The sequence below is a fragment of the Cucurbita pepo genome, chromosome LG05 (assembly GCF_002806865.2).
Source record: "Cucurbita pepo subsp. pepo cultivar mu-cu-16 chromosome LG05, ASM280686v2, whole genome shotgun sequence".
NCBI classification, from domain to species: domain Eukaryota; kingdom Viridiplantae; phylum Streptophyta; class Magnoliopsida; order Cucurbitales; family Cucurbitaceae; genus Cucurbita; species Cucurbita pepo.
This window is the reverse complement of record NC_036642.1, coordinates 700,686-727,217: the sequence shown is the minus strand read 5'-3', so window position 1 is coordinate 727,217 and position 26,532 is coordinate 700,686. Positions and strand designations below refer to the sequence as shown.

Below are 26,532 nucleotides of genomic sequence, written 5' to 3'. Positions count from 1 at the left end.
TTGCAAATTATTTGCCGAAGTGACCAAGGTGTTAGTGCTTGAAATATTTGAAGACAAATCAAAATTTTAGTCCGGAGTTGTGAGATCCCACCTTAGTCGGAGAGGAGAACCAAGCATTCGTTTGTGGAAATCTCTCCTTAACAAACGCGTTTTAAAACCTTGAGGAAAAGTCCAAAAAAGACAATGTCTACTAGCGGTGGACTTAACTATTACATAAGAATCGCGACACACAGGGCCAACCTTCTCCCAAATTCACCAATTTCTTTTCACATTTCAACCACCTTTCGTTTTACACCCGGCTGTACCATTTCAAAGTTCAATACTGTTCTTCAAATGAACTTACAGGACAGTCAGAAAGGAGAATTCGTATCGCAATGTTTTAAGAATGAATATATTCAATCTTCTGCTAATTTATTTCAAACAGATAGCACTGTCCTACTCTTCTCGTGAGAGGAAGAGATGTGTGAGCTGAAGGCATCTTAATTGAATATTTTGAGGACAGTGGAATCGTGGGATTAAAACATGAACAAGCAGTGCTACTATTGACGCTTACTTAAACAACTAAGATTTTGCTTCTTTTTTGTTTTCCTATTCGTCGCCATTCTAAAACTAGGGTGATAACTATGATTAGTCTACAACTTGAGCACAGATCAAAACAGAATGAACTTACAAGATTTTTGGCCTGCCATTGCATCAATTGGTATAGATATAGAACTCCAATACATTACAATCATCTCAGAACGAGTCTTCCTGTCTTTGAAACTGAGTGATAAGTGAATTCCTGTTAATATACCAAGGTGTCGGGGCGGTCTCGGTTGGCAAAATGGAGATCAGGGAGGTCAGCGCTCACAGAGAATTTGAGCCATCTCTTCTTTTCAACATACCCGAGACCGGGGTGCAACAACAAGCCAACTGCCACAGCAGCTAGACTCACAATCATCACTTTTACAGTAGAAAAGGCCAACACTACGCATATTAATATTGTAGGAGGGATACACATCAGGATTGATCCAATGGTTCCCACAGGAATCTTGTAAGGCCGAGATGCAGCTGGATGTTTAATCCTTAGCTTGATAAAGGCTAAGAATTCCAGAATCATTCCAAAGCAGTACAAGAAGTTCTCTGCTGCTATGATTTCTTGGAAGCTCAACCATGAAAGCAAAACAACACCTGAGGCTGAGAATAGTATCCCAATCAATGGTGTCCCATGACGAGACCGTTTCCCAAAGAACTCTGGCAGCATACCGCGTTCTGCCATACCAAGAAGTTGAAAAGAATCACTGCTCATCTCAGCCACGAACATTCCCATATTCGACATGGCAGCAGCACCTGTGATCCACCAACTCAACCAAGCCCCACCAATAATTTTAGCAACATCAGAGAAGTAGCCATCTGTCCACAAGTCACGATTAAGCGGAATGGCTCCGGTCCCACTTAAAAGAGGAAAAAAGTACCCGAGAACAACCAAAATCAAAGCATAAAACAGTGCTTTGGGGAGTGTTTTGTTTGGGTTTTCCACTTCTCCAGCCAATGTGCTAATAGAATCCCAATAATTCAAATTCCAGAAAAGAGTGTTCAAGCACAGATTCCAGTCAACATCCTTTAGGTTCACCACAAGCCATCTACTTGGTCTTAGCTTGGGAATAGATACAAGTCCCATAACTGCAAAAGGAAGGATTGAAAAAACTCCAAGGATTACAGCAACCCAACCAACAATCGTCAATCCTCTATAGTTCATGTAAGTGAGGACCACTGTCAAAGCCAAAACCGCAGCGACTCTTGGAAGACCACCACCAAGAGCTGGGATCTCTGACTTCAAGTAATCGAGAAACAAAACAGGATATAGAGCATTATCAATAACTCCACTAAGCCATTTCATCCAACCCTGCTGGAATCCCCAAAACGGACCCAATGCAGAAGTAACCCAAACAACATAACCACCATTTTCAGGGAACATAGTCCCCATCTCAGCAGTAATCAATGCTTCAGGAATACTCCATATTAGTGGAAACACCAAGAACCCAAGAAGAGCCAACAGAGGGCCAGCTGCCCCAACACTGTCCTCAACTCCAAACGGACCCCCTGAGACCTCATAGAAGATGAGAAACACAAGTGGTAACACTGAAACTTTCTTTGCATTATTGACCGGAGAAGAAGGCGATTCGCCAACCGACACATACTCTGCACGATTTAACTCTCCCATTGCAACAGAAACTTGTCTGGCTGGCGAAGTACCAAATTTCTGCACACAAGTCACGAAGTAACATTATGACTAAGAAGGTTCGAATTCATCTCTCACGTTACAATTCGACCGCAGAAACAAAGAACACACTACTCTCAGTCACTTAATTCCTATCAGTTCATAAACACTTTCAATTTCGTAAATCTAGAAAGTACCAATCGACATCTTACATCTTGCCATAGCAAGTAATTCCTTGATTAACGTCTCCAAATACGCATCAAACTCATGATTCGTATTAATCAAATATGACAGAACTACACCTAGACACCGTTTCCACATTACAAACGAAACTCGAGTCCCAAAAAAGACGAACAAAACACAAAATAAGATTCGAAATTAAATATTAAGCTGAAAGAAAAAGAAAGAAGAACAAACAATTCAGAGAACCAAAAATCGAGATATTAAAATAAAAATAAACGTAATCTTGGAGAAAAATCTTCAGGGTCGTAAAACTGAAATATGCAAGAACAAACGAACAAAAGGAGAATCAAAATCAAGTGGAAGAAAGAACAAACCATCAAGGAAAATCAATCGCCAGCGTTGAAGGATGCATTACTGCAATAGCACCTCCGCCGTCAAACAAACGGAGAAAACTACCGCCGAAAAGCCCTCAAATCAGTATGGTGTTTCAGAATCTAACATTAACATACAGAAGAAGAAGAAGAAGAAGAAGGAAATTCTACCATTTAATATTTTTCTAAAAAGTTAGTACATATTTTATTCATTTTTGTTAAAAAATTAAAATAAAATAAAATAAATAAATAAATAAAAGTCGTGTGTGCCAATTTTGAAACGACGAATATTTGATTCGTGGGTTTGCATTGGCAAGGTGTTCCACTTTTGACAAAATTGTGGGCCCCAGTGCCCACGTAGACGTCAGACTGGAATTATAAACCCCTTAGTCGGGGTCAGAAAACGGGCCCATTTTAATTTTAGGAAGAATGGGCCCATCGCTTCTTTCTTCTTCTACGAAGATTTTTCTTTCCCTTTACAAATAGTGAATTTAAATAAGATAGAAAAATAATCTTACTATTACATATACCTGTATTTAACTTATTAGTTTATTGGAAATATAAGGCTTTATTTTGATTTATAAATTTAAAAAAAAAAAATTATTTATATAAGTTTGTGAACCTTATAAAATATTTATCGCATATCAAACCGTAACTTTGAATTTTTAAATTTTATTATCTTACCACGTAATAAGTTGTTAGGTCATAATAATAATAATATAAAAAAAATATTAAAATGAAATATTAAAAAGACAACTATGAAATGCCTATCCAAAATAAACTTTATAACTTTATCATTTTATTTGGTCTCCTCTTTAGGACTTCTTAAACTTTAGTGTTAGATTTGAGACCCTTAATGTCACATCTATATTAATTAAACATTATATATATTATGGAATATTCTCACTACTAATTAACTTAGTTAATTCCAAATTTATTTAGCTACTATATTTTTATAAATATAATTATTAAATCACATATAATATTCTAGATGTTAAGGTGCTTGTGCCGTACTTGCAGTAGTAAAATAAAAGGCTTTAATATTCTAAAATTAAAATAGTTCACTTGTGGATGTAAATGGAAGGAAATATTCTAAATTTCTCTATCAGTCATTTTAGTATAAAAAAAAACGGAAATTAGAAACGATCGGTATCTTTTTTACTTTTCAGACCATAGTGCTAAGTTCTATCCACTGATTTTTGTCGATTCCTAAGTTTGGATATCATTTTCAAAGTCACCTTTCAATTATCTAAGTGAACAAAATGAAAATTCTTGATTTCTTATTTCCTAAAATGTTTGAATATTTCTCTATAATTTGAAATAAATGATTCAATATTTACTTTTAAGAGCTACATTATTATAATTAATTTAATTTCAATAATTTTTTTTTTTTTTTTTTTTTTTTTTTTTTTTTTTTTTTTTTTTTTTTTTTTTTTTNAGGTTTGAAATTGGAAGGTTAAATTAAAATTTATTTTGCAAAACTATTTTGTTTTTCTTCATCAATTTGAATATAGTTCAGGTTCATAAAATAATTTTCTACGTTATAGTTGCTAAATAATAATGTTGTTATTTTAAAAAGATAAGATAAGATATTTAGTATTATTATTATTATTATTTGAAAGGCTGAAACAGATGGGAGGCTTCAAAAGCATGAGCTACTTCAATCGTAGCAAAATCGAAGGGCGTAAGTTAGGGGTATCAATTTTCTATGCCTAAACGATAACTATTGCGCTGAAAGAGAATCGTTTCCGAATCTCAATTCTAACTGCCAAGAGGTTCTCTCTCTCTCTCTCTCTCTCTTTTTCTCTCTCTAGCGGTGGTGTTGAACTAAAAGAAGGCGAAGAAGAAGCAAAATCACAAAAAAAACACAGAACAGAAACAAAATCGAAGCAACGAAAACAAGAAATCGCAAGTTTCCTTTTCTTTCACTTCTAAATCAAGATTTCAGTAGCGATTGTTACCTGGCGGTCGGAATCGCCGACGATTGGCGGTTCAGTCTCTGCACTGCTGAGTTCCTCCGTGGCGCCGTCGGAGTGAGACGGAGCAGCAGCGGCAGCGGCCGACTGAGCTTGAACTTCCTTCTCGCCGAGTTCCGTCGCTGGCGGTGCGGCGGTTGCAGCCTGCTCAGGTTTCGGATCCACTGGCAAAGCCGAAACCGCCGCTTCCTTTTCCACTCCGTCTCTCTTCATCAAATTCGGTAAAACTATTTCAAATATATAATCAGAGGAGTTGTTGAATCTTCAATTCCTCATTCAACTTCCAGTACAGAGATAGTTAGGGTTTAGATATTTCGTCACTCGATCCACTTGACCTCGCGGTTTGAACACAAATCATTCACACAAAAATACAGAGGAGAGAGAAATTGAGAAGTAGAGAGAGAGAGAGAGAGATTGAAATGAAGAAGCAAGAAGAACGTGGATTTAAAAGCTTGTAGAGGTATGGCAATTAGTTTGCTTGGGTTTATAGGAATCTGAAATGGCCAATTGGACGATACAACCAATTATGGTCTGCTTAACAAATTTTAACGTTTTTAATTAATTTCTCATTTACTGTATGGAAGGAAGTCCAAACCTTACAAAATTTTAATATATAATAAATAATTTCTTAAATTTATTAAATTATTTAAAAATAAAATTGTTACATATTCCATTATTTTTTTCTTCTTTTCAATTATTTTTTGAGTCAATATCAACGTCTAGCTCAATAATAATTTCTTTTAACTTATAGTATATTACAAAAATTAAGTTACCCATGAATTTAATTATTTTCCAAGATTATAATTTTTTATTTTTAATTTCATTTATAATTTGTAAGCAAAATTTTGAAATTAAAAATATTTAATATATTTGAAGGAATTTACGTAAAAGTCCATTTTGAGTATATATATTTTGAGATAATTATTGGCATCCAACATTAACACGTGGTGACATTTGGAAACGAGGCACAAATTTCGTACACATTCCTTTCCATCTTTTCGCATTGCAAAATAATATATATAATTATTTTATTTTTTTCTCTTTTTGGAAAGAGATGGAATAAACTACACAAGAAACATATGCCCAATTTATTATTAATATATATTTTTAATTTATTGAAGGGTAAAATGGTACTTTTAGCTATTCCCTTTATTGAAAATTTGTTGAAACATTTGACTTCTATGTTAATTTTGTATAATTAAAGTTGAAAATTTAAGCAATTTTCATAAATAAATAAAAAATTAATATTTTTTAATAATTATTAATATCATTCATAATCAAGAGTCAAACACTTTAAGGTATTGCTACATAATTATTTATTATTTTAGTCTTTAAAAAATAAAAAATAATATATGTTTGATAATTATATATTATTTTCAATAAAAATGTAGATAAAAATGATAATTAAATTACTAAAAAAATAATTATATTGGTACCGAATCAACTCACCATTTAGTTATACAAATAAACATAGCTACTAACGAGGAGACGATATTTTTAGATTTATTATTATTATTATTTGAAGGAAAATGGCATTTATTGAGATAATTTAAATTGAAATTATAATTAATCAACTCACCATTTAGTTATACAAATAAACATAGCTCGAGGAGACGATATTTTTAGATTTATTATTATTATTATTTGAAGGAAAATGGCATTTATTGAGATAATTTAAATTGAAATTATAATTAGATTTTATTTTGAAGCAAATTTCTTATCAAATCAACATTTTTAATTGAATAAGATTATCCTTTTTTACAATTAATTAAAATTTAAAGAGGTATTTTGGGTTTTTTTTTTAATTTTAATTATTGCTTTTTAATATGATACATATAGTTTTTTATGTATATATAATAATAATAAACGAGCATATTTTGAAGTGCCAAATCTTGACCAGTGGGTGAATTTTAAATTTAATAAACTCACAGTGGAAAGGAAAAATAAGTCGACACGAAATAAATAATAATAATTAAAAAAATCCAACCCCACGCGCTCCGCGCACGTGCTGAGCATTTCATTGGCTGGATAAATTAAAAAATATTAAACGGAGTATTTAATTATAAGAATTAGAGGCTGTTTTTTGACTGCTGCCGACCAACGGCGCAGATTCTTCCATCCTTCGCTTTCCACCGCACGATTGCTATGTTGCTCCGCATGCCTTCTTCCCAATTTTTTAATGTGGCCAAATCGGTAAGGTACCAAATGTTGCCTTAAATGAGTGGATAATTTTGTTTCCAATATTACCCTTTTATTTTTTACTCAAAATATACATGTAATATAAATATATGTAATTAACAATGATTTTGCTATTATTTATTTAATTTCCATTATGTTTTTTTTAATGTTGGAGATTATTGCGTCATAATGGAACAAATAGATATTTATATATTTATTTAATTTATTAAAATGACAAATCAATATTACTCTTGTCAATTATTATAATTATTTTTAGAATATGACCTCATCAATAATCAAATTATAACAAAATAATACGTGTTTAGTTGAGTTTTTATTGCATAAAAAATTATTATTATTAAATTAATTACGTCAGAAAATAACCATAACTAAATCTAAATTTTGTTGAGAATATAAAAAATAAAATTGAAAATTTGTAGTTAGACCCAAATATATTTTATCCAAGAAAATAAAAAAAAAAAAGGAGGGAAATGGCACACGCGCCAAGAAACGAGCTCACTCGATTAGGAGCGGCGAAAGCGACGACGGTAGGGCTGCCAAATTCCGGCGAAGGCGATCGGCTGAAACTTTTGCAAATTCTTCTCGGACCTGAGCTCAGAACCTTTCGAATTTGGTAAACGTGAGTTCATCTTCAGGTGTGTTTTGGAAATCGATGGTCGATGTAGTCTCGAGCTGCATTCCCGTAATCTGCTTCCATTCTCCACTTCTCGGAGCTCCTCACATGGCTCCGGTTATAGAGTTTCTGTTGTGGTTACCTTTGTTCAAAAGCTTGTCTGTAATTTGTGATCTAAGGATGAACACGAAAGAGGTATCATAGGAGCTTCTTAACGTATGTCTAAATTTATAATGTATGCCTAAATTTTCTATTGTTTGAATTGCGAGTTGCAGTCTTTGTTAGAACGCTGCAAGGAGACGGAAGATTTCATCAGCCAGGGCACAGGAACTTGGACATATTGTGCAATCCTACTAGAGGTGAGCATTTTCTGTATAGTTTCTTGGTTAGTTCAGTCACCTATAGGAGCTTGAGTGAGCTTGATTTCATTTTTATACTTTGCAAATAATTAGAACCTGTCTGCATTATGTATTTGATTGTTCTTATATTGAAGAACGCCTTGATTTTTTCTCTATTATTCAAGTCTATGAATGTTTATCAGTAAATGAGCTCAGGACAATATATTTGGATTGGTCTGCAAATGAGCTTGATTTTTTCTCTAATATTCAAATCTATTGGTTTCAATAAGAACATCCTTCTTTCACGTTTTGTAATAATTTCATAAGCCAAACCATATCTTTTGATCAAGAACACCTTTTTTCAGGCTATGGGTTTGGATGCTTTAAAAAGTACCTGAAGGAGTCTTATACATCTCTCATTTTAGGGGTGAAAAGAATGCTTACATGCTCAAATTATTCCACAGTTGGTGCAGGCAGCCTACTAAGGAATATGTGCTGATACTGTGCATTAATATGTTTTGAGAAGTGAAAGCCTCAGAGTGGCATTACGTTCTTAATGATAATGTAACAGATCGCTGTAAGCCTCCAGAATGCGTCTGTTTGGGAGAGGTTTTCACACCCTTATAAGGGATACTTTGTTCCACTCTCCAATCGATGTGGTACCCCCAATCCACCCCTTTGAGGCCTAACGTCCTTGCTGGCACACTGCCTCGTGTCCACCCCCTTCGGGACTCAGCCTCTCCGCTGACACATCGCCCGATGTCTAGCTATGATACCATTGTGAGATCCCACAGCAGTTGGAGAGGTTTCCACGATCTTATAAGGAATGTTTTAATCCCTCTCCAACTGACGTGGAATCTCACCGGTGGTGATTGATCAATAGCTGAGTTTATTCCAGAATCTTATCCTAACAATGAGTCGTGGATGATATACTGCTTTTCCCCAAAAGAGTATGAGCAGGTTTGTATCTACACTTTCTCTGGTCTCTCCCATATCTGGATTACTTCTATTATAGTAACCTTTAAATAGTTCAAGAACAAGTTCAATCTGACTGATTTAGAGCAATATACAAGCAGAACAAACCATATCCCGATGTGGGAAGATGTAAGAAACAGCCACTGGGCACGACATGGGAAGAGGCAAATTCTGGAACTCAGTTTAGGTAACCCATTGAGATCATTCATTATAAAGAGTGAACATTCTCAATCTTGGCATCTGCTTTTCATTTTCTAGCATCTTGATACGAAAGGCATTGCAGTGGTTAACTGATCTAATAGCTTTGAAGTGCCTTGACATTTCAGGTAGCCTTTGGCATGGGAATCAACAAACCAGAAGCTTAGTTTCTGATTTTTATAATTTTTAGATTTTTGTCCTTCTCTAAGTTGACTTCAGATTAGCCGAGATTTCCATGATAAATAAACCGGGGACTTGAATTTCCGAACCGGCGTTTCAGTTTTTTTTTGTAGGTTCAAGTCGAGACAACCGTGACTTGATTGAAGCATTTGCAAAATCTAGGCCATTTCGAACTCGAAACAGTAGAGAGATTCAGCGATGAAGTTATCATTCTCTCTTCCTTCCAAGTCTTCTTCTAAGCCAAATATCGTCAGAGCTTCAAAGGGGTTCGATGATAAAACCCTTGATCATGGGGGTTTAGGGGATTCCAAAGAGTATGTTAATGAATTCGATGCTTCGAAATCCTTGTCCGAAACCAGGGGTAAATCCAGAAACGTGGTCATTCCCGCCATCGAGAACGAATGGAGGCCTTTGAAGAGAATGAAGAATCTCGAATCTCCGCTTGGTCAATCGGAAGAGTCTGATCTCAAGTTCGAGACTGCCTCTGGATTAGATGCGCCCGATGATTCCAAGATGTCGTAAGGTCTCAATGTCAGGCAGTCCGTCGACGATGTGAAGAGTGCCGATGAGTCGAAATCTGCGGAGGAGCCGCCGCGGCCTGCTCCTTTGGAGGTTATTATGTTGGAGAAATTTAAAGCTGACCTGAAGAGGCTGCCTGAGGATAGAGGCTTTGAGGATTTTGAGGACGTTCCTGTGGAAAGTTTTGCTTCCGCTTTGATGGAAAGCTATGGCTGGCAGAAGGGTCGGGGAATTGGGAGAAACGCCCGGGAGGATGTTAAAGTTAAGGAATTTAACCGAAGAACAGACAATCAAGGGCTAGGATTTGTCGGCGACGTGCCTGCTAGCCTTCCGAACAAGGAGGAAGAGAAAGATAGATAACGGGAGAGCGCGCGAGAGAAACAGAGATGGAGTTAGAGTTGAGGAAAACAGACATGGCGGTATAGTTAAGGAAAACAGAGATCGAGAAAGCAATGGATTGGCTATTGGGAAGCATTGTTAGGATTGTTGGTGGAAGATATGCAGGTTCGGAAGGTAAAATTGTAGAGAAATTGGATCTCAAATGGCTTGTCCTTAAGCTTTCTAACAGAGACGAAGTTAAAGTACATGCAACTGATGTTGCTGAATTGGGTTCCAAAGAAGAGGAAAGGTTCCTGAAGAAATTGGAGGAAGTGAAAGTTCAGGACGAAATCAAAGGCTAGAGACGGAGAAGAGAAGTTGAACGAGTAGAGGAAAAGCGTGAAAATGGTCAGAGGGACGAAGAGAAGAGGACTAGATTGTGTTGGCTTACCAGTCACATTCGTGTTAGGATCATCAGCAAAGATTTCAAGAGAGGAAAGTTTTATCTAAAAAAAGGAGAGATAGTTGACGTAGTTGGACCCACCATTTGTGATATATCCATTGATGAAAGTAGAGAGCTTGTTCAAGGGGTCTCTCAAGAGCTTCTTGAGACAGCACTTCCCAGACGTGGGGGACCCGTTCTTGTTCTGTATGGTAAGCACAAGGGCGTTTATGGGAGTTTAGTTGAGAGGGATCTTGACAAAGAGACAGGGGTAGTGCGTGATGCTGATAGCCATGAATTATGTAATGTGCGTTTAGAACAGGTTGCTGAATATCTTGGTGACCCAACTTACTTGAGGTATTGATTCCTTGTAGCCAAGATGACGCTGGACCTGTCTTAGTGCATACTGTGTGTACACCAGGTACTTCTGGTCCTGTTCATATTTCTTATTCATACTTAGTCGGCCTATCTATTACTTTGTTCAAAGATGTTTAAATTAGGAACATATTTTAACCTTAAAGACAAACTGAAATTTTAAAAACTTTGAGACCAAATTAAAGATAGGGTAATTTAACTATCCAAGGCACCAAAATGGCAAAACTATGTTTTAACTTTAAATTCTCTAGCTTGTTTCAGCGTGTCTACATGTCTATAGCTGTTGTCTCCATCATTTTAGTCGATCTGTCTAGCTAATAGCTTGGAGGATTAAGATTTTATTCTTCTCCGATATGATGATATTGGGGATTAGGCATTCTGTTGTTACGTTCTGATCGATGATATCATGTCTTTCAGAGTTTGGGATAAAAACCATGGTGACACTTAGCTGTGACGTTTTCTTAACAAGTCTCTTGCATGAATGAGGCGCCTATGTGCTTAAGTGCGTGATAAGTTGTCTTAGAGTGCTCAGTGCATGGAGTGTACGCAGAAAACGCCTGCGGCTGTCAAATGTAGTGGTGATACTCATTCTCTGTTACCCTCAGGATGCTCCTGAATACTGAACTTTGGTAATTTTCATTTCATTTCTTTGCAAATTAGCTTCTTTGCAGTACTACTACATTCATTTGAAGAAAGTGTGACAGTTTGCATATTGAGTATTGAGTCGACGGATATAATAGGTTCAGAATTTTAGATAATGCTCTCTTTATCAGTGGATTGGTCGCCATCTTCATTTCTCGGTCTCGGTCGATTTAAACATCACATTACCTTCATTTCTCGGTCTCGGTCGATTTAAACATCTTTATCAGTGGATTGGTCGCCATCTTCTTTTTGGGTAATACTCCTATTGCTTGGTGTATGTAAGAAAATATGGCTATCTCGGCTAGTGACTGGGTTCATTGGCCACACCTTTCATTTCAAAGCATGAAGAACAGACTGTGAACTTGTGCCCTACCAAACATGCAGGCGGTTGGGAGATATGCATCTCTGATTGATAAGAAGAAAACCCTGATTGATTGTGATAGCATGGTCGTCAGAGACTGGAAAATCCTGGATATCAATATGCTGATTCATGCAATGAATTGGGCTTAAGGGCTGTGGGAGATATCAGCCATGTAATGAATCCACAACCTCATCCTTTTTTTATGTATTGTCTTATAGTATGCTTATCTGAATGACTTCGACATTGCCTTCCTCCTCCACAGCTCGCCAGCCGGAGACACAGGGTCAATGGGAAGAGTAACGAGCACAGAAGACTCGTCTCAATTCTTCGAGTTTCTCCGGTGTCTGCGGTTTGGGTGTTCTGATCAATGGCGATGTCCAATACGAGCTCCAGCAAGGGTGCCTACAAAAATTATTTGAGAATAAACTAGAAATGTTCATTTAACTCGTGTGATGGGAGATTAAATGGAGAAGGAAGGAGTGAGTGATGAGAGATTATTTGCTGTAAGCTAAATGAAATTAGAGTCGGAGCTGGGCTCTTGTGTTTCTCTAGGTTTCAAGGAATTTTAAGGATCACACCTTTAACGATTCAAACCTACCGCTAGCAGATATTTTCTTCTTTGGATTTTTCCTTTCATGCTTCTCCTCAAGATTATAAAACGTATTTGTTAGATGAGAGGTTTTCATTCTCCTTTCCGACCGATGTGGGATCTCATAATACCAACAAGAGAATTGAAAATTCTAAGGTACATAAAAGAAGGATTTCATGACCCGTAAAGGTGATCTAGTTTGATATGGAGGTGTGTTGAGCCATCGGTAGGGCATACTCATCCATCAAATTGATTTCCAATATCATCTCAACATAAAATTAAGTTCAGAATGATGAAAATAATTCCGACAAATTCCCAATAATTTTCCATAGTTACCAAATTATTCATCAATAAAAGCATGGAAGGTCCACCGACATGTTCCTGCCATTAAACGACATTTTTTTTTTAATTATTATTTCTACTTTCATTCTCATAAATTTTCTATTCCAATTCTTAAATATTTTATTGATTTAATCTCAATTATTGAGTAACGTTAACTTATATTTTGTACCCTATATATTAAATCCGGCATTTAATTCTAAAAATAGGTGTTTAATTCAAATTTTTATTTTATTTCATTTGTTTGTGGCATTTAAAATGATAATAAAATAAGTTGGTGGAAGAAATATTATAACATTCTCATTTGTTTGGGGGAGAAATGTTTCATTTATTATTATAGTAAAAAAAAAAAACATTTGCATAATTAATATTAATAGAGAAACAATTATTTATCCAAACATGCACGTAATTTTATTTAGTTCGATAATAATGAAAATAAAGATTCGAACTTCTAATTTTTTGGTTGATCGATTGATTTATGCTCAAATTAACATACGATGGCTCGATATCAACAATTAAAAAAAATTAATTAATTAATCAAACTCTTTATTTTTAATTCACCGAGTATCTAATTTCATTTGCTTTTTATAAAGTTTGAAGTCATAATTGCAAATGAAATTATAATGTGCATGACTTTGTTCGTTTTAATCATGAGAATTTTGTTACTCGGACGATTTAATCTTCCCAATTTCATCATCATTTTCACCTAATTATATACTTTATCAAAATTAATATATATTTTTTTTCTTTTTCTTTTCATTTTGTCTTATCATAGAGTATTTTATACTTTATTCTCTCAAAATATTACGATATGACTTAAGTTACAAGAAAAAATCGATANGATCATCTCAACATAAAATTAAGTTCAGAATTATGAAAATAATTCCGACAAATTCCCAATAATTTTCCATAGTTACCAAATTATTCATCAATAAAAGCATGGAAGGTCCACCGACATGTTCCTGCCATTAAACGACATTTTTTTTTTAATTATTATTTCTACTTTCATTCTCATAAATTTTCTATTCCAATTCTTAAATATTTTATTGATTTAATCTCAATTATTGAGTAACGTTAACTTATATTTTGTACCCTATATATTAAATCCGGCATTTAATTCTAAAAATAGGTGTTTAATTCAAATTTTTATTTTATTTCATTTGTTTGTGGCATTTAAAATGATAATAAAATAAGTTGGTGGAAGAAATATTATAACATTCTCATTTGTTTGGGGGAGAAATGTTTCATTTATTATTATAGTAAAAAAAAAAAACATTTGCATAATTAATATTAATAGAGAAACAATTATTTATCCAAACATGCACGTAATTTTATTTAGTTCGATAATAATGAAAATAAAGATTCGAACTTCTAATTTTTTGGTTGATCGATTGATTTATGCTCAAATTAACATACGATGGCTCGATATCAACAATTAAAAAAAATTAATTAATTAATCAAACTCTTTATTTTTAATTCACCGAGTATCTAATTTCATTTGCTTTTTATAAAGTTTGAAGTCATAATTGCAAATGAAATTATAATGTGCATGACTTTGTTCGTTTTAATCATGAGAATTTTGTTACTCGGACGATTTAATCTTCCCAATTTCATCATCATTTTCACCTAATTATATACTTTATCAAAATTAATATATATTTTTTTTCTTTTTCTTTTCATTTTGTCTTATCATAGAGTATTTTATACTTTATTCTCTCAAAATATTACGATATGACTTAAGTTACAAGAAAAAATCGATATTTTATTTAGATATATTTTAGTCAAAAGTGAAATGAATACGATAAAATTCGATAGAAAAAAAAAAACAAAAAAACAAAATAGGTAAATTCCCTTTTTATATATATATATTAAAATTTTAATAATAAAAATAAAATACTGAATTTAAATGAATATGAAAGAATCTGAATGAGAAACGTCAGGCCTTTGACCTTTGCTGGAGCGTTGGGCTCAGCACCACCAGCTGACATGTGAGACTTTTTTAGATGCATTATTAATTATAAAAAGAAAATAAGAATCTTTTTTTAAATTACCCAAAGTGAAAAAAAGGTAAATTTAAAACTCAAATAATTCATCTCAAATTAAATTACTTATTTACTGTGACAGGTGGGCAATTAATTAATTTCCATATTTAAACCGTGATTGTACTCTGTAATTCCAAAAATACTTTATTAAATGAAACTCATATTTTCATGCTATTTAGTTATATTAGAATTTAAACGAATAATGTATTTTTTTTTTCTTCATATTATTTATTCTCATTAAAAAAATAATATAAATTAAATATATACTATTATGTGTCGGTGCACGTGTCTATGTACTTTCTTCCTAATTTCTTTAATTTTATAATTATTTTTCTGTCTGTCTTTTTCTAAGGCTAATTAAAAAAAATATTAAAAAAACATAATTATTTTAAATACAAACATTTATTTTCATGAAATTAAGATATTTAAAAGTTAAAATATAAATCCAATTATATAAAAATATGTTTAATGTTAACACATTTTAAATGATAATTATGTATTTATAAAATAATTTGAATGAATAAAATATGGAGAGATGAATTGATTGTCACCAAATAAAGTATTAAATATTATTAATTAATAAAATGTTTTTTAGAGAAATATATTTTAAAAAAATTATAAATCTAACTTTAATTATTAAAATTATAAAGATGGTTGGTGGGAGAAAAAGAGTAAATAAAAGGGATGTTTTACTTTTGTGAGATAAAATCTTTTACTTTTTAATTTGTGCTTTTGATAAAATTACATGCTTTTCATTTGCTTTATTTATTTATTTATTTTAATTTTTTAGTTTCTTTTAGATAAATAATACAAGTACGAGTTATATGGGTTATACTAGGTGGAGTTCGAGAAATCTCTTAGACCAAACCGAAATTTTTGGTCGGGTAAGATGGTGACACGAGCAATGCAAATAGAGTTATAACCCAACTCAACTCTCACAGATTGTTACGCAGGTCGGAACTTACCCGACAAGGAATTTTGCTACCTTAGGACTGTTATAGTTACGGTCGCCAGCTCCCCTATCATCAGGCCACCAACTTCCTTAACCTTTCGACACTGGGTAGGCGTTAGCCCCCATACATGGTTAGTCGCTCCGGTTTGGTCACTGTGACCCCCTTTGTGAGGAGCACCCCTTCTCCTAAAGTTACGGGGCTATTTTGCAAGTTTCTTAGAGAGAGTTGTCTTGTGCCCCTAGGTATTCTCTACGTACCTACCTGTGTCGGTTTCGGGTACACGTACCCTTTTGTTGAAGGTCGTTGAGCATCAAATATCTGTAATTTTATTTTCGCAAAAAAAAAAAAAAATGACAATCTCGTGAAATGACCTGATTTTTTATTTTTCTAAAATTCAACTAAACCAAATTTATATATATATATAATCTAACCAGCATAATCTTTATGGTTTGGGTTGGACAATCTGAGTTTGTCGGGTCCTCGAGTCATTCGAACACTCTTAATCTTGAGATTATCGAGCTTAGATCGAACCGTATCAAAATTCAGGACAGAAGTAAAATATTAAAAAATGTATTTTTAGAAAGAAAAAAATATGATTTTTTTTTTTGTTTTATTTAATTTGAGAGTTTTCCATAAAGGGAAAAGGGTGGAAATGTGAAAAAAAAAATAGAAAAAAATAATAATAATAGAGAAAGAGAGTGAAATATATTGATGACCAAAACGAATATTGTGCATTAAAGGCAAAAATGAGGACTTGAAATGTCCATATCGCATAAAAGAAGACCCTTTTCAACTCTCTCTCTAAAACTTTATTGTTATTTTTATTTTCTTTTATATAATATAGTTTGGGTGTCACATAACATAAAATAATTACCCATCTTTCAAATAATAATAATAATAAGATACAGATGTCCAATGATTTAATTATTATTCAATAAAATAGATTAAATTAGAAATAGAACCGTTCAAAAATATGGACCAACAAAATCATGATATCCTCCAATTACATACATTATAATAACTTAAACCCACCGCTAGTAGATATTGTCTGCTTTGATCTATTATGTATCGTTGCTAATTTCACAATTTCAACATGCGTGTATTAGAGAGAGATTTCGTTCTCTTTCTAACCGATGTGAGATTTCACATACATATTATACAAACATACACACCGACAAATAATTTATACTAACCTGAATTTCTGCAAATTGGGTTTCATAGTACAACATGACATAGTACTTTGTACTAAATAAATAATAATGGCAATAATAACAACTGGTATTTTGATTTAATGTTTTTGACCCGTAAGTAGACTTGAACATATCTGAAAATGTATCAACAATAAAATTTTAATTATAAAGAATACTCTTAAATTTTTAAAAATTATATTATTTTAAAAATTACAATATTACCCTTCATCTTTAGAATAATATAAAGTGACTGAAACGAACACTAGTTTGAACCAACGGTAAAATGTTGACTTTTTACGGGTAACACGTAACAAAAAATTTATGCTTAAAAAAAAAATACTAATTATCTAATTTTGAGGTATTAAAAATTATAGGTAAGATTAAATCAAAATTTATTAAAAAAAAAAATTATTTTTATTGTAAAATGAAAAGGTGAATACGACGGCGGTGGCCGGCGTGGCGTTGAACGGCGAGTAGAAGAAAGGTGGAGCATTTTCGTCGGTGCACCCTGTTCGAAGCACAAGCACTACGTTCCTATATATATATATATATATATATTATTTTCTCGTAATATGGAAAAAGGGTACATAATATATAATATAATATTTTTAAAAAATATAATAAAAAATTAGAGATTCAAAAAACAAGAAATATATGTCAAAATTACAATTCTAAAAAAAAAACAAAATTATATATAAAATATTAAAATAATGGTAAAGCAAAACCAACCCATTATATTATATAATATTATAGCCAAGAAATTATAATTTTATTTTCACGAAAAGGATTTAAAAAAAAAAAAAAAAAAGTTCATAATAAATACACTCTTTTTGAAAATGTGTAAAAAGTGGCATCCACTTGAGATTTTTCCCCTTTCTTTTTAATCCTCTTTTGATGATTAAACAACTTGTAATCATTCATTATAAATCAAAATATGATTTATCCCTCTTTTTTTAGTGTTCATTTACAATTTTTTCGACCCATTTGATATTAGTCGTAACGATATTAATATATAAGACTAACATACTTAACTTTGAAGTGATTATGATCGAGTTACTGAAAATAATGGTGCATATGGCTAAGAGACAGTGGAGAACAGTAGAATCTTAGGGGATGAGCCATTTCACACGCACCCATATTGTCCTGCCTCTTGGGTGACGTGACATGGCTAACATACTTAACTTTAAAGTGACTATGATCGAGTTACGAATCTTAGCTGGATGAGGCATTGGACAAGCACCCATAGCCATTAGAGCCCATACCCACTCATCGAGTTCTTAATACTTTTTTTTTTTGTTTTGTTTTTGTTTTTGTTCTTGATTCCACCTTTTCATACACTATCTATCACTCACACTTTCTTTCTCTTTCTCTGTTTGGAGAGAGAGAAGAAAATGTCCCACACAAATCAGTAACCCATTACTGCAAATCTTCCTTTCTTCCTTCAATTCTCTCAACCACAATTTCACAATGTTTGATTTCATCATTTTCTTCTTCTTTATTCTCCTGGCTCCTTGTAAATCTTCTGAAATTTCTGCAGCTGCTCGGAGATTGCTTCACCAGCCCTTTTTCCCGTATGATTCTGTGCCTCCGGCGGAGCTCCCGTCGCTTCCGGTACCACCGCCGCCGGATCCCAAATACCCATTTTCCACTACCCCTCCTGCAACTCCGGATGGGTCTCCATTCTTTCCGACGTATCCAGGAACTCCTCCTCCGCCTACGCCTGCGAGCATTGCAACGTTTCCGGCGAATATTTCTTCTCTGATTCTCCCTCGTTCGTCTCCGTCTGGTTCCAGTTCTAAGAAGCTTGTTCCATTGGTTGTTGCTGCGGTTGTTTCTGTTGTTTTGGTTGTTTGCATTGCTGGGTTTTTGTACTGGCGGCGGCGTAGTCGCCGTGGGTTGGCTGAGGATAAGACGTTCAGATCCGAAAGTAGTAGCCGGTTGTGTCCGGTTCCGAGTGTTGAAGTCGGTAATGGAATTCCTAAGTTGAGACATCCTTCTGCTTCTAGCTCTGAGTTTCTGTATTTGGGTACTCTTGTGAACTCGAGAGGAATCAACGATCGTTCCGTTGGGGGAGCTCGTGTGGCTGATCCTAGGCCGTTGGATTCGCCAGAGCTTCATCCGCTTCCGCCGCTGAACTTCGGTCGGTCGAATGAGAAGCAAAACGGTGGAAATGAAGATGAGAGATCGATGGGAGATGAAGAGGAGGAGGAATTTTATTCTCCAAAAGGTTCTCTCGGCGCGATTGGCTCGGGATCTCGAAGAGTGCTCGCAACAATGGCGGCTGAAGATTTGCTTGGCAAAACCAGCGATTCGAGCTCCACTTCGTATTCCACATCCAGCGGTTCGGTTTCGCCGGCGAGATCACGTTCTAAGAGTCTTTCTCTATCTCCACCGGCGAGTTTGAGCCCTAGAAGATCTGTTCAAAACGACTCTTCTCATTTCTCTGTTTCTGCTACTGTAGCGACGGAGCAGCTTTCGCCACCATTGACGCCGCCTCTTTCCCACGGCGGAGGGGAATCGGACGATGGCGGAAAATCTCATTGCCCTTCTCCATTGCGTTTATCGACGGAGAAAGCTCCGGAGAAGAGCTCCACCGCGTCTTCCTCCCGGAGATTTTCTAATGCTTCAGTTCACAGTGCGATGTTACCAATTTCAGCAACCAACAAGGATTTGGATAATCATGATGAAACGAACAATAATCACGAAGAACAATCTCCAAGACAATCACATAGTTCAGATCCTGATCAGTTTCCTTCTTCTCCTTGTTTATCTCCACTTTCCGATGGAATTTTGGGGAAAGTTCAAATTCAATCGCCGACAGTTTCAAACGTTCGCGACTCGGATTCTGATGCGAAATTTAAGCAACTTCCTTACTCATTTACTTCATCTTCACCTTCATCATCACCGGAGAGAGTAGTTCTGGACTCATCTCCGTCAAGAACATCCATTATTTCCGATCAAAACAGGTCGTCACCGTCACCACCATCACCGGAGAGAATTCTGATGAGTGATTCAGATTCATCAAGGAGAACTTTCGACCACTTTGATCAAGATCTTCAATCTTCTTCTGCAGACATCATTTCTACTGATGTGGATCGACTGCAATCTCCTTCGGGCGTCCCTGCCGCTCCTCCGCCACCGCCACCGCCGCCACCACCACTTGCAGCACCTCCTCCACCTATACGTTGTGAAATGCCCATTTCACCTTCAACACCAGTAGGCCAATCCATTCCAATGGCGCCTCCTCCATTAGTGCCTCCATTAAGGCCATTTATAATAGACACTGTGAAAAATGTCTCACCAGTTCAGCTGCCTTCCTGCAATGGCGAATCATCTGAAGACACTCCAAAGCCCAAGTTGAAGCCATTGCATTGGGACAAAGTGAGGGCGAGCTCCGATCGCGAGATGGTGTGGGATCAGCTCAGATCAAGCTCTTTTAAGTAAGTGAAGTCATCTTCAAGTCTTGGGATTGTTTGTTAGATTGATTGTATCTTTAATTGTCGATTCGAACGCTTACTAGAATCGATTTTCATTGCAGAGTGAATGAGGAAATGATCGAAACTCTGTTTGTTGTGAACACTTCCAACTCGAAGGAAACAACTCCACGCCCCGTGCTTCCTACACCTAACCAAGAGATCGGAGTTCTCGATCCCAAAAAGTCGCAGAACATCGCCATTGCACTACGGGCACTTAACGTGACCATAGAAGAAGTTTGTGAAGCTCTTTTAGAAGGTATAACATACATTTCTTAGCTCCATGGTAAAGGTTTATTTTGCTCTAGAAAATCTTTGCTGTACATGATGATCTGGGCATGATTTCTTGTTCATGATACAAAGAATAAGCTGCAACTGCATCGTTACGCCATCTATCGCACGAATATTTTCGAAAACGGATCGTCATTTACTCTTCCTTTTCTATAGAAAACCTGCATGTTCTTCAGATCTTCCTTTGTTTTGAATATAGAAGCCAGCTTTTAGTAGAACATGTCGACTTTGGATGTTTACATTATCGAGCAACGTTATCAAGTCGGGTTTAGAAACAGAACCTCGAACAAAGCTTAAGTAGGCAATGGTGTCTATTCCGGGCTTCGATTAATAACACGATTCTGTCCCGTCCTGATCAGAAAATGATGGTAACATCTTAAGCTATGCTTGCAGGTAATGCTGATGCACTTGGATTGGACCTACTTGAAAGTTTATTGAAGATGGCTCCAACAAAAGAGGAAGAACGTAAGCTAAAGGCATCCAAGGATGTCTCACCTACCAAGCTTGGCCCTGCCGAGAAATTTTTGAAGGCAGTTCTTGATGTTCCTTTTGCGTTTAAAAGGGTGGATGCGATGCTTTACATGGCAAACTTTGAGTCCGAGATCGAGTACTTAAAGAAGTCGTTTGAAAATCTCGAGGTACTAAAATCCCGTCACCCCCGTAAAGAAAACTGTGTAATGCTCCTATGATTGTTGGATACATGGCTAAAAAGTATTATGAAATTGCAGACTGCCTGCGAGGAATTGAGGAATAGCAGGATGTTCTTGAAACTCTTGGAAGCTGTGCTCAAAACGGGGAATCGCATGAACGTTGGCACGAATCGTGGGGAGGCACAAGCCTTCAAACTCGACACACTTCTAAAGCTCGTCGATGTCAAGGGTGCAGATGGAAGAACCACTCTCCTACATTTTGTTGTACAAGAAATCATCAGAAGTGAAGGAGCTCGTCTTTGTAGCACGAGTCAACCTCCAAACTCCAACCTGAGCGACGATGTAAAATGCAGGAAAATCGGCCTGCAAGTTGTTTCAGGTCTCAGCTCGGAGCTCGCCAATGTGAAGAAAGCAGCGTCAATGGATTCCGATGTGCTCAGCGGGGAGGTCATCAAGCTTTCTAGAGGACTCGACAACATCAGGGAGGCTATATGTTTAAACGAAGCAGCGGGGACAAATCAAAGCACGGAAAAGTTCTCCGAGTCGATGAATAGATTCTTGAACATGGCAGAAGTGGAAATCATCAGAATTCAAGCTCATGAAAGCGTTGCATTATCTCTAGTAAAGGAGATCACAGAGTACTTCCATGGCAACTCTGCCAAAGAAGAAGCTCATCCATTTAGAATCTTCATGGTGGTGAGAGATTTCCTAACGATCCTGGACGGAGTCTGCAAGGAAGTCGGGATGGTAAACGAGCGAACGATCGTGAGTTCGGCACATAAATTTCCAGTTCCAGTGAATCCAACAATACCACAAGCATTTCAAGCTCATCAAAAAGTGCAGAAATACAGTTCATCTGATGAAGAAAGTGGATAATATCTTCATGGAGGGGTAAAAACTGGATGATCAGGTAGCTTTTTAATTTGTTTTGTCTCTAGAAATTGTGTGGTTCCACAATTTCTACTTGTGTAAATGCCATTGTAAAAGATTTTGAACTGAGTTCTTGTAGAAGATATATATATAAAAAGAAATGATATACCTACTAATTGGTGCACTTGAGATGCATTTTCTCGAGCTCCCGAAATAGATATTATATGGACGGGATTGAAAGGATAAGTCATTCTACTCTTGTAGCATACCATATCTCAACATACACACGTAATTTTTCTACTCTGATATGTGTTCGTAATACTCGCACCGACTAATTACCTTATTGGGGCTCAATGAGTGAGCACCTTCGCTTCGTGATGCACTGCAGCTGAAACTCGACGCTTGAGGTTCCGACCATGGGTGTTCCGATGGTGGTGCAGTGGACCGACGCTCGACGCTTGAGGCTCTGAAATTAAGGCTCCAGTCGACATGCAGGCATCGTGCGGCATATGGCGGTGGCGGGTTGATTCTTGAAAATCATTGATCGAGTGTCTTGTGTTTAAAATCTTTTTAGAATTATATCATACATAAGAACAAATGACAATCATCTATATTTTGAATATGGTTCGTTCTTTGGCTATGGATTCACCATACATCAAATTCAGCAGTCTGAAATAAAAGAGCTGAGAATCAAGAATCAATTTTTATGTCTCTACGTGGAGAAGTCTACTGGGAGATATCATCAGAACTCGGTCCGGTTCGATTCTCTATCGAGACTAAGCTTCAAGAATACAGAAGTTTTCTAGCGTCGTGAGCTAAACACGGTGTGGGACTGTTTCCGTAATTATCAAACTGAACTCAGATAGCAAACGAAACAGCGCCCGAGTTCGGTTTGGTTCAATTTGATTTAGCTTTCTATAGTTCAGAAGAAAGAGCATATGATACTAGAATACAAGAACACGAAAATAACTTGCCTTCGAAGTGCCGAGTGAACCTTCCATTACGAAACATCCAGCCACCAGAGCTTAAGAGTTCTACAAGCATCCATAACCGATCAAGTCGAAGCTTAGTCCAATCAAGCTAGAACAATGAAGTCGCTCTCTTCAACGTTTTGCTTCTAAAAACGCTCATAGATCCTGTCATCTTGAAGGTTCAGTCCTGAAATCCATTCCAGCATTCAGAAGGCATGCTCGAGATCTAATCCTAACGGTTAACCTGCAAAGGAGCGAGCTATCAATCAATCTAGTCCAGCAAAACAAAGGAGTTAATCCTCATAATCTACTCTCTACCAACAATGTGCAGCCCATTTAACAGAATATTGAATGTCTTCTCATTCATCAGTTTATCCCTCTTCTTCAACTCATCAAGCAAATCAAACGCGTCACTATCCCGTCCTTCCCGACATAATCCTTCCAAGAGGGTTCTGTAAGTAAGCATATCCGGTGCCCGGGAAGTACTCAACATGTCAAAGCAAACCTCAATGGCTTCGTCGAATCGGCATTCCATAGCTAGACTACAAATCAGAATCATATAAGTACTACTGCTAGGGAACAGACCTTTAACTCTCATTTCCTTGTAAAATTCCAATCCTTGTCCAACTCTTCCTTTCTCACACAACCCTTTTGCAATGTAACCATATGTATATGCATTTGGTTCACAACCATACAACCCCATTTCCCGAAAAACTCGAATCGCTTCATCGACTTCAAGACACTTAGAAAAAGCTTTGATGATCATGTTCAACACAAACGTATCAGGAATCACACCAGAGGATTTCATTTGCTTCGTTAACGATCGAACCGAATGTAAATACACATAACATACATTCAACTTATTGAATCTCCTAAGCAGTGTATTGAACAGCATTGCATAAGTTTCAAGGTTAGGTTTGCAGTCATCAGATTTCCACATTTTCTTGTACACATCAAAAGCTCGATTAAACAGAAACTTCCGACCACAGCAAAACCTAATCACAGAATTATAAAGCGGCACACTCATTTCACAAGCACCAGCAAGTACCTCTTCGACTAGGGTTTCGGCGAGGTGGTATCTCCGGCGGCAAATTAGGATCTTAATGATTGTTAGATAGGTTAAATCGTTGTGTTTATAGCCGCGCTGTTGAGCCGTCCACCGGAAGAGATCGAGGGCGAGATCGGGGTCCGATTGGGCTTGCAGAGCCTCGTTGACATCGGAAGGGGAGAATCCGGGCTTGAGCTTTTGGATCCATGTTTCGAATTGCTTCTCGAGAGGAGTTTGGGAGCGAACTTTTTGGATTGGGAGGTCAAAATTTTCGGGGGTTTGAGGAGGAAGAACAGTGGATGGTGATGGCGAGCAAAGAGAACGGCGGTGGAGATTGTAAGGAAGAACGGGATTGGGAAGAGATTGAAACGGTGGTGAAAGGGGATTGCGTTTACGGGAAGCTGAGAGGATCGGGCGGAGGAATTTTCCGATCATCGTCAGTCGACGGCAGCGACGGTGGCGGTGCTTGAAGGTGCAGACGAAATGGAAGGTGGACCTAAGAGGGAGGGGGTTGGGTTGTGGGTTTTTGGTAATTGGAATAGTGGGCTGAAATTGGGTGAAAAAAAGGGTTTGATCCATTACCCACAAAAAAAAAATAATAATAAAAATAAAAAAAAAAATAATAATAAAAAAATAATAATAATAATAATAAAATAAAAATAAAAATTCACCATGTTCGTCTCTTCTGGACCGAGCAGTAGTTCTCCAGGGCTGACAAATAAAAATTTAGGCCGTAAAGGAAAGGTGCCGACCTCCACTTGTATTTGGCTTTCCTTATCTACGTGGCACTGTGTCAGCACGGGAGAAAAAGAGAAAGAATTGAAGAAAGTCAACTCGGAATTGGAGTTGGGTTCAATTATCTCGAAGTTTAGATTGAACTAATTCACACACAAACGTTCGTGGGTAAAAATTAGGTTAGTTGAACCTAAAGAATTGACTGGTTTTTTAATACGAGATATCTACCCTGGTCACATTTGCCCGATTGACGGGTTCGAAGGAATTCATGATCAATTCAGTGAATCATTAGTAATTCAGGCAAGGATTGTCATTGAAACTCGCTAAAAAATTCATATTTAAAATTCATCAAGTGAAAGTAAATGATTCATGGCTAATAAATTATTTAAACCTCATACTTACATAAATATATATATTTTTTTTGTTTTTTAATTTTCATTTTTTAGATTTTACATAAATAATTGAGAGAGAGAAAATGGTAAAAAGTAAAAAGTTGATTTCCGGGTAAAAAATAGTTTCAATTATGGAAAGGTAAATACCAAAAATTGAGGGAAATTATTTTAGACGGCGTGAAAATAAAATAATAATAATAAATAAAAGCAAGAGAGAATTTTTTCTCCTTTTATTAATACTATTTTTTCCTTATATTTTTGAAAAGAAATTACTTTTTACTTTTTCTTTTTTTCCCTTTTTCCTAGGAAAAGAAATGGCTTTTGGAAGTAGAAAACATAAAATACAAAGGCCAATGCTTTTTTACCATTCGTTTTTACTTCATAAAGCTGTTAAAATCTTTAATTATTTTTTTATAATAATCAATTAAAAAATCATTTTATTTTCGAGATACATTTAGCTATAATAAATAATTAACGAGACTTTCAAGGACAAAAATGTAAATTTAGCTTCCTCTTAATTTTTAAAATTTGAAATTAAGATTAAAATAATTATTATTTTCAAAGCTGGCATTGGATGCTTAGAGAGAGAATAATTTTTTTTAATTTTTAACCTTGTTTGAAAAGGAGGGAATTTTTAATTTATTCTATTTGTTTTTTATTTTTTTTAATAATAAATAATGGAATTAGAAACTTCCACGAAAGACAATTCCAAAACCTTAATTCCAGAATTTACGGTTCGTTAGAACCATCATATGTCGCCTTCCCAAAAAATAATAATAATAACCAATTAATAAATGGGATAATTAAATAAATTAAAAATATAATATAATAAATAATACTATACTCACATTGAAATTAAAAAGTAAGATTTATAATAATTTTTTAAAAATAATTTAAATAAAAAATGTATTGGATACTGAAGCAGGCGGGGGACTGGCTACCGAGGCTACGATGGAAGGCTGAAGAAGAAGGCAACTCTGTGTTGTTTGCAGAAAATTAATTAAAGTGACTGTCGGTCACCGTTCACTCTTAACGGCTCAATTCCTTTTTTGCCCTTTTCTCTGCCCTCCCCTTTTTCCTTTACGGTCACTGCCCTACT

At 35.6% G+C, this 26,532-nt stretch overlaps 3 protein-coding genes and 1 pseudogene across 4 annotated transcripts; 2 read left to right on the top strand and 2 right to left on the bottom strand.

Moving 5' to 3' along the window:
- Window positions 1–371: 371 nt before the first annotated feature.
- On the bottom strand, window positions 372–5,198 carry LOC111794803 (probable polyamine transporter At1g31830). Of its 2 annotated transcripts, none has more exons than XM_023676943.1 (2): window positions 4,716–5,198; window positions 372–2,242 (listed from the first exon to the last, which is right to left on the bottom strand). In XM_023676943.1, exons 1-2 carry the CDS (start codon window positions 4,941–4,943, stop codon window positions 785–787), a joined length of 1,686 nt encoding a protein of 561 aa, XP_023532711.1. In that variant the 5' UTR covers window positions 4,944–5,198; the 3' UTR covers window positions 372–784. The 2 variants fall into 2 exon arrangements, with proteins under 2 accessions (XP_023532711.1, XP_023532712.1); XM_023676944.1 differs by lacking the exon at window positions 4,716–5,198 and adding an exon at window positions 2,758–2,931.
- A 3,469-nt stretch (window positions 5,199–8,667) lies between these two features.
- LOC111794802 lies at window positions 8,668–12,509 on the top strand (annotated as a pseudogene).
- Window positions 12,510–18,304: 5,795 nt separating this feature from the next.
- LOC111794800 (formin-like protein 1) lies at window positions 18,305–22,487 on the top strand. Its single transcript, XM_023676940.1, has 4 exons — window positions 18,305–20,443; window positions 20,542–20,735; window positions 21,161–21,405; window positions 21,496–22,487. The coding sequence occupies exons 1-4, from the start codon at window positions 18,471–18,473 to the stop codon at window positions 22,291–22,293; spliced, it is 3,210 nt and encodes a 1,069-aa protein (XP_023532708.1). The 5' UTR covers window positions 18,305–18,470; the 3' UTR covers window positions 22,294–22,487.
- Window positions 22,488–22,871: 384 nt separating this feature from the next.
- LOC111794801 (pentatricopeptide repeat-containing protein At3g25210, mitochondrial) lies at window positions 22,872–25,007 on the bottom strand. Its single transcript, XM_023676941.1, has 2 exons — window positions 24,978–25,007; window positions 22,872–24,852 (listed from the first exon to the last, which is right to left on the bottom strand). The coding sequence occupies exons 1-2, from the start codon at window positions 24,978–24,980 to the stop codon at window positions 23,566–23,568; spliced, it is 1,290 nt and encodes a 429-aa protein (XP_023532709.1). The 5' UTR covers window positions 24,981–25,007; the 3' UTR covers window positions 22,872–23,565.
- Between the last annotated feature and the right edge of the window lie 1,525 nt (window positions 25,008–26,532).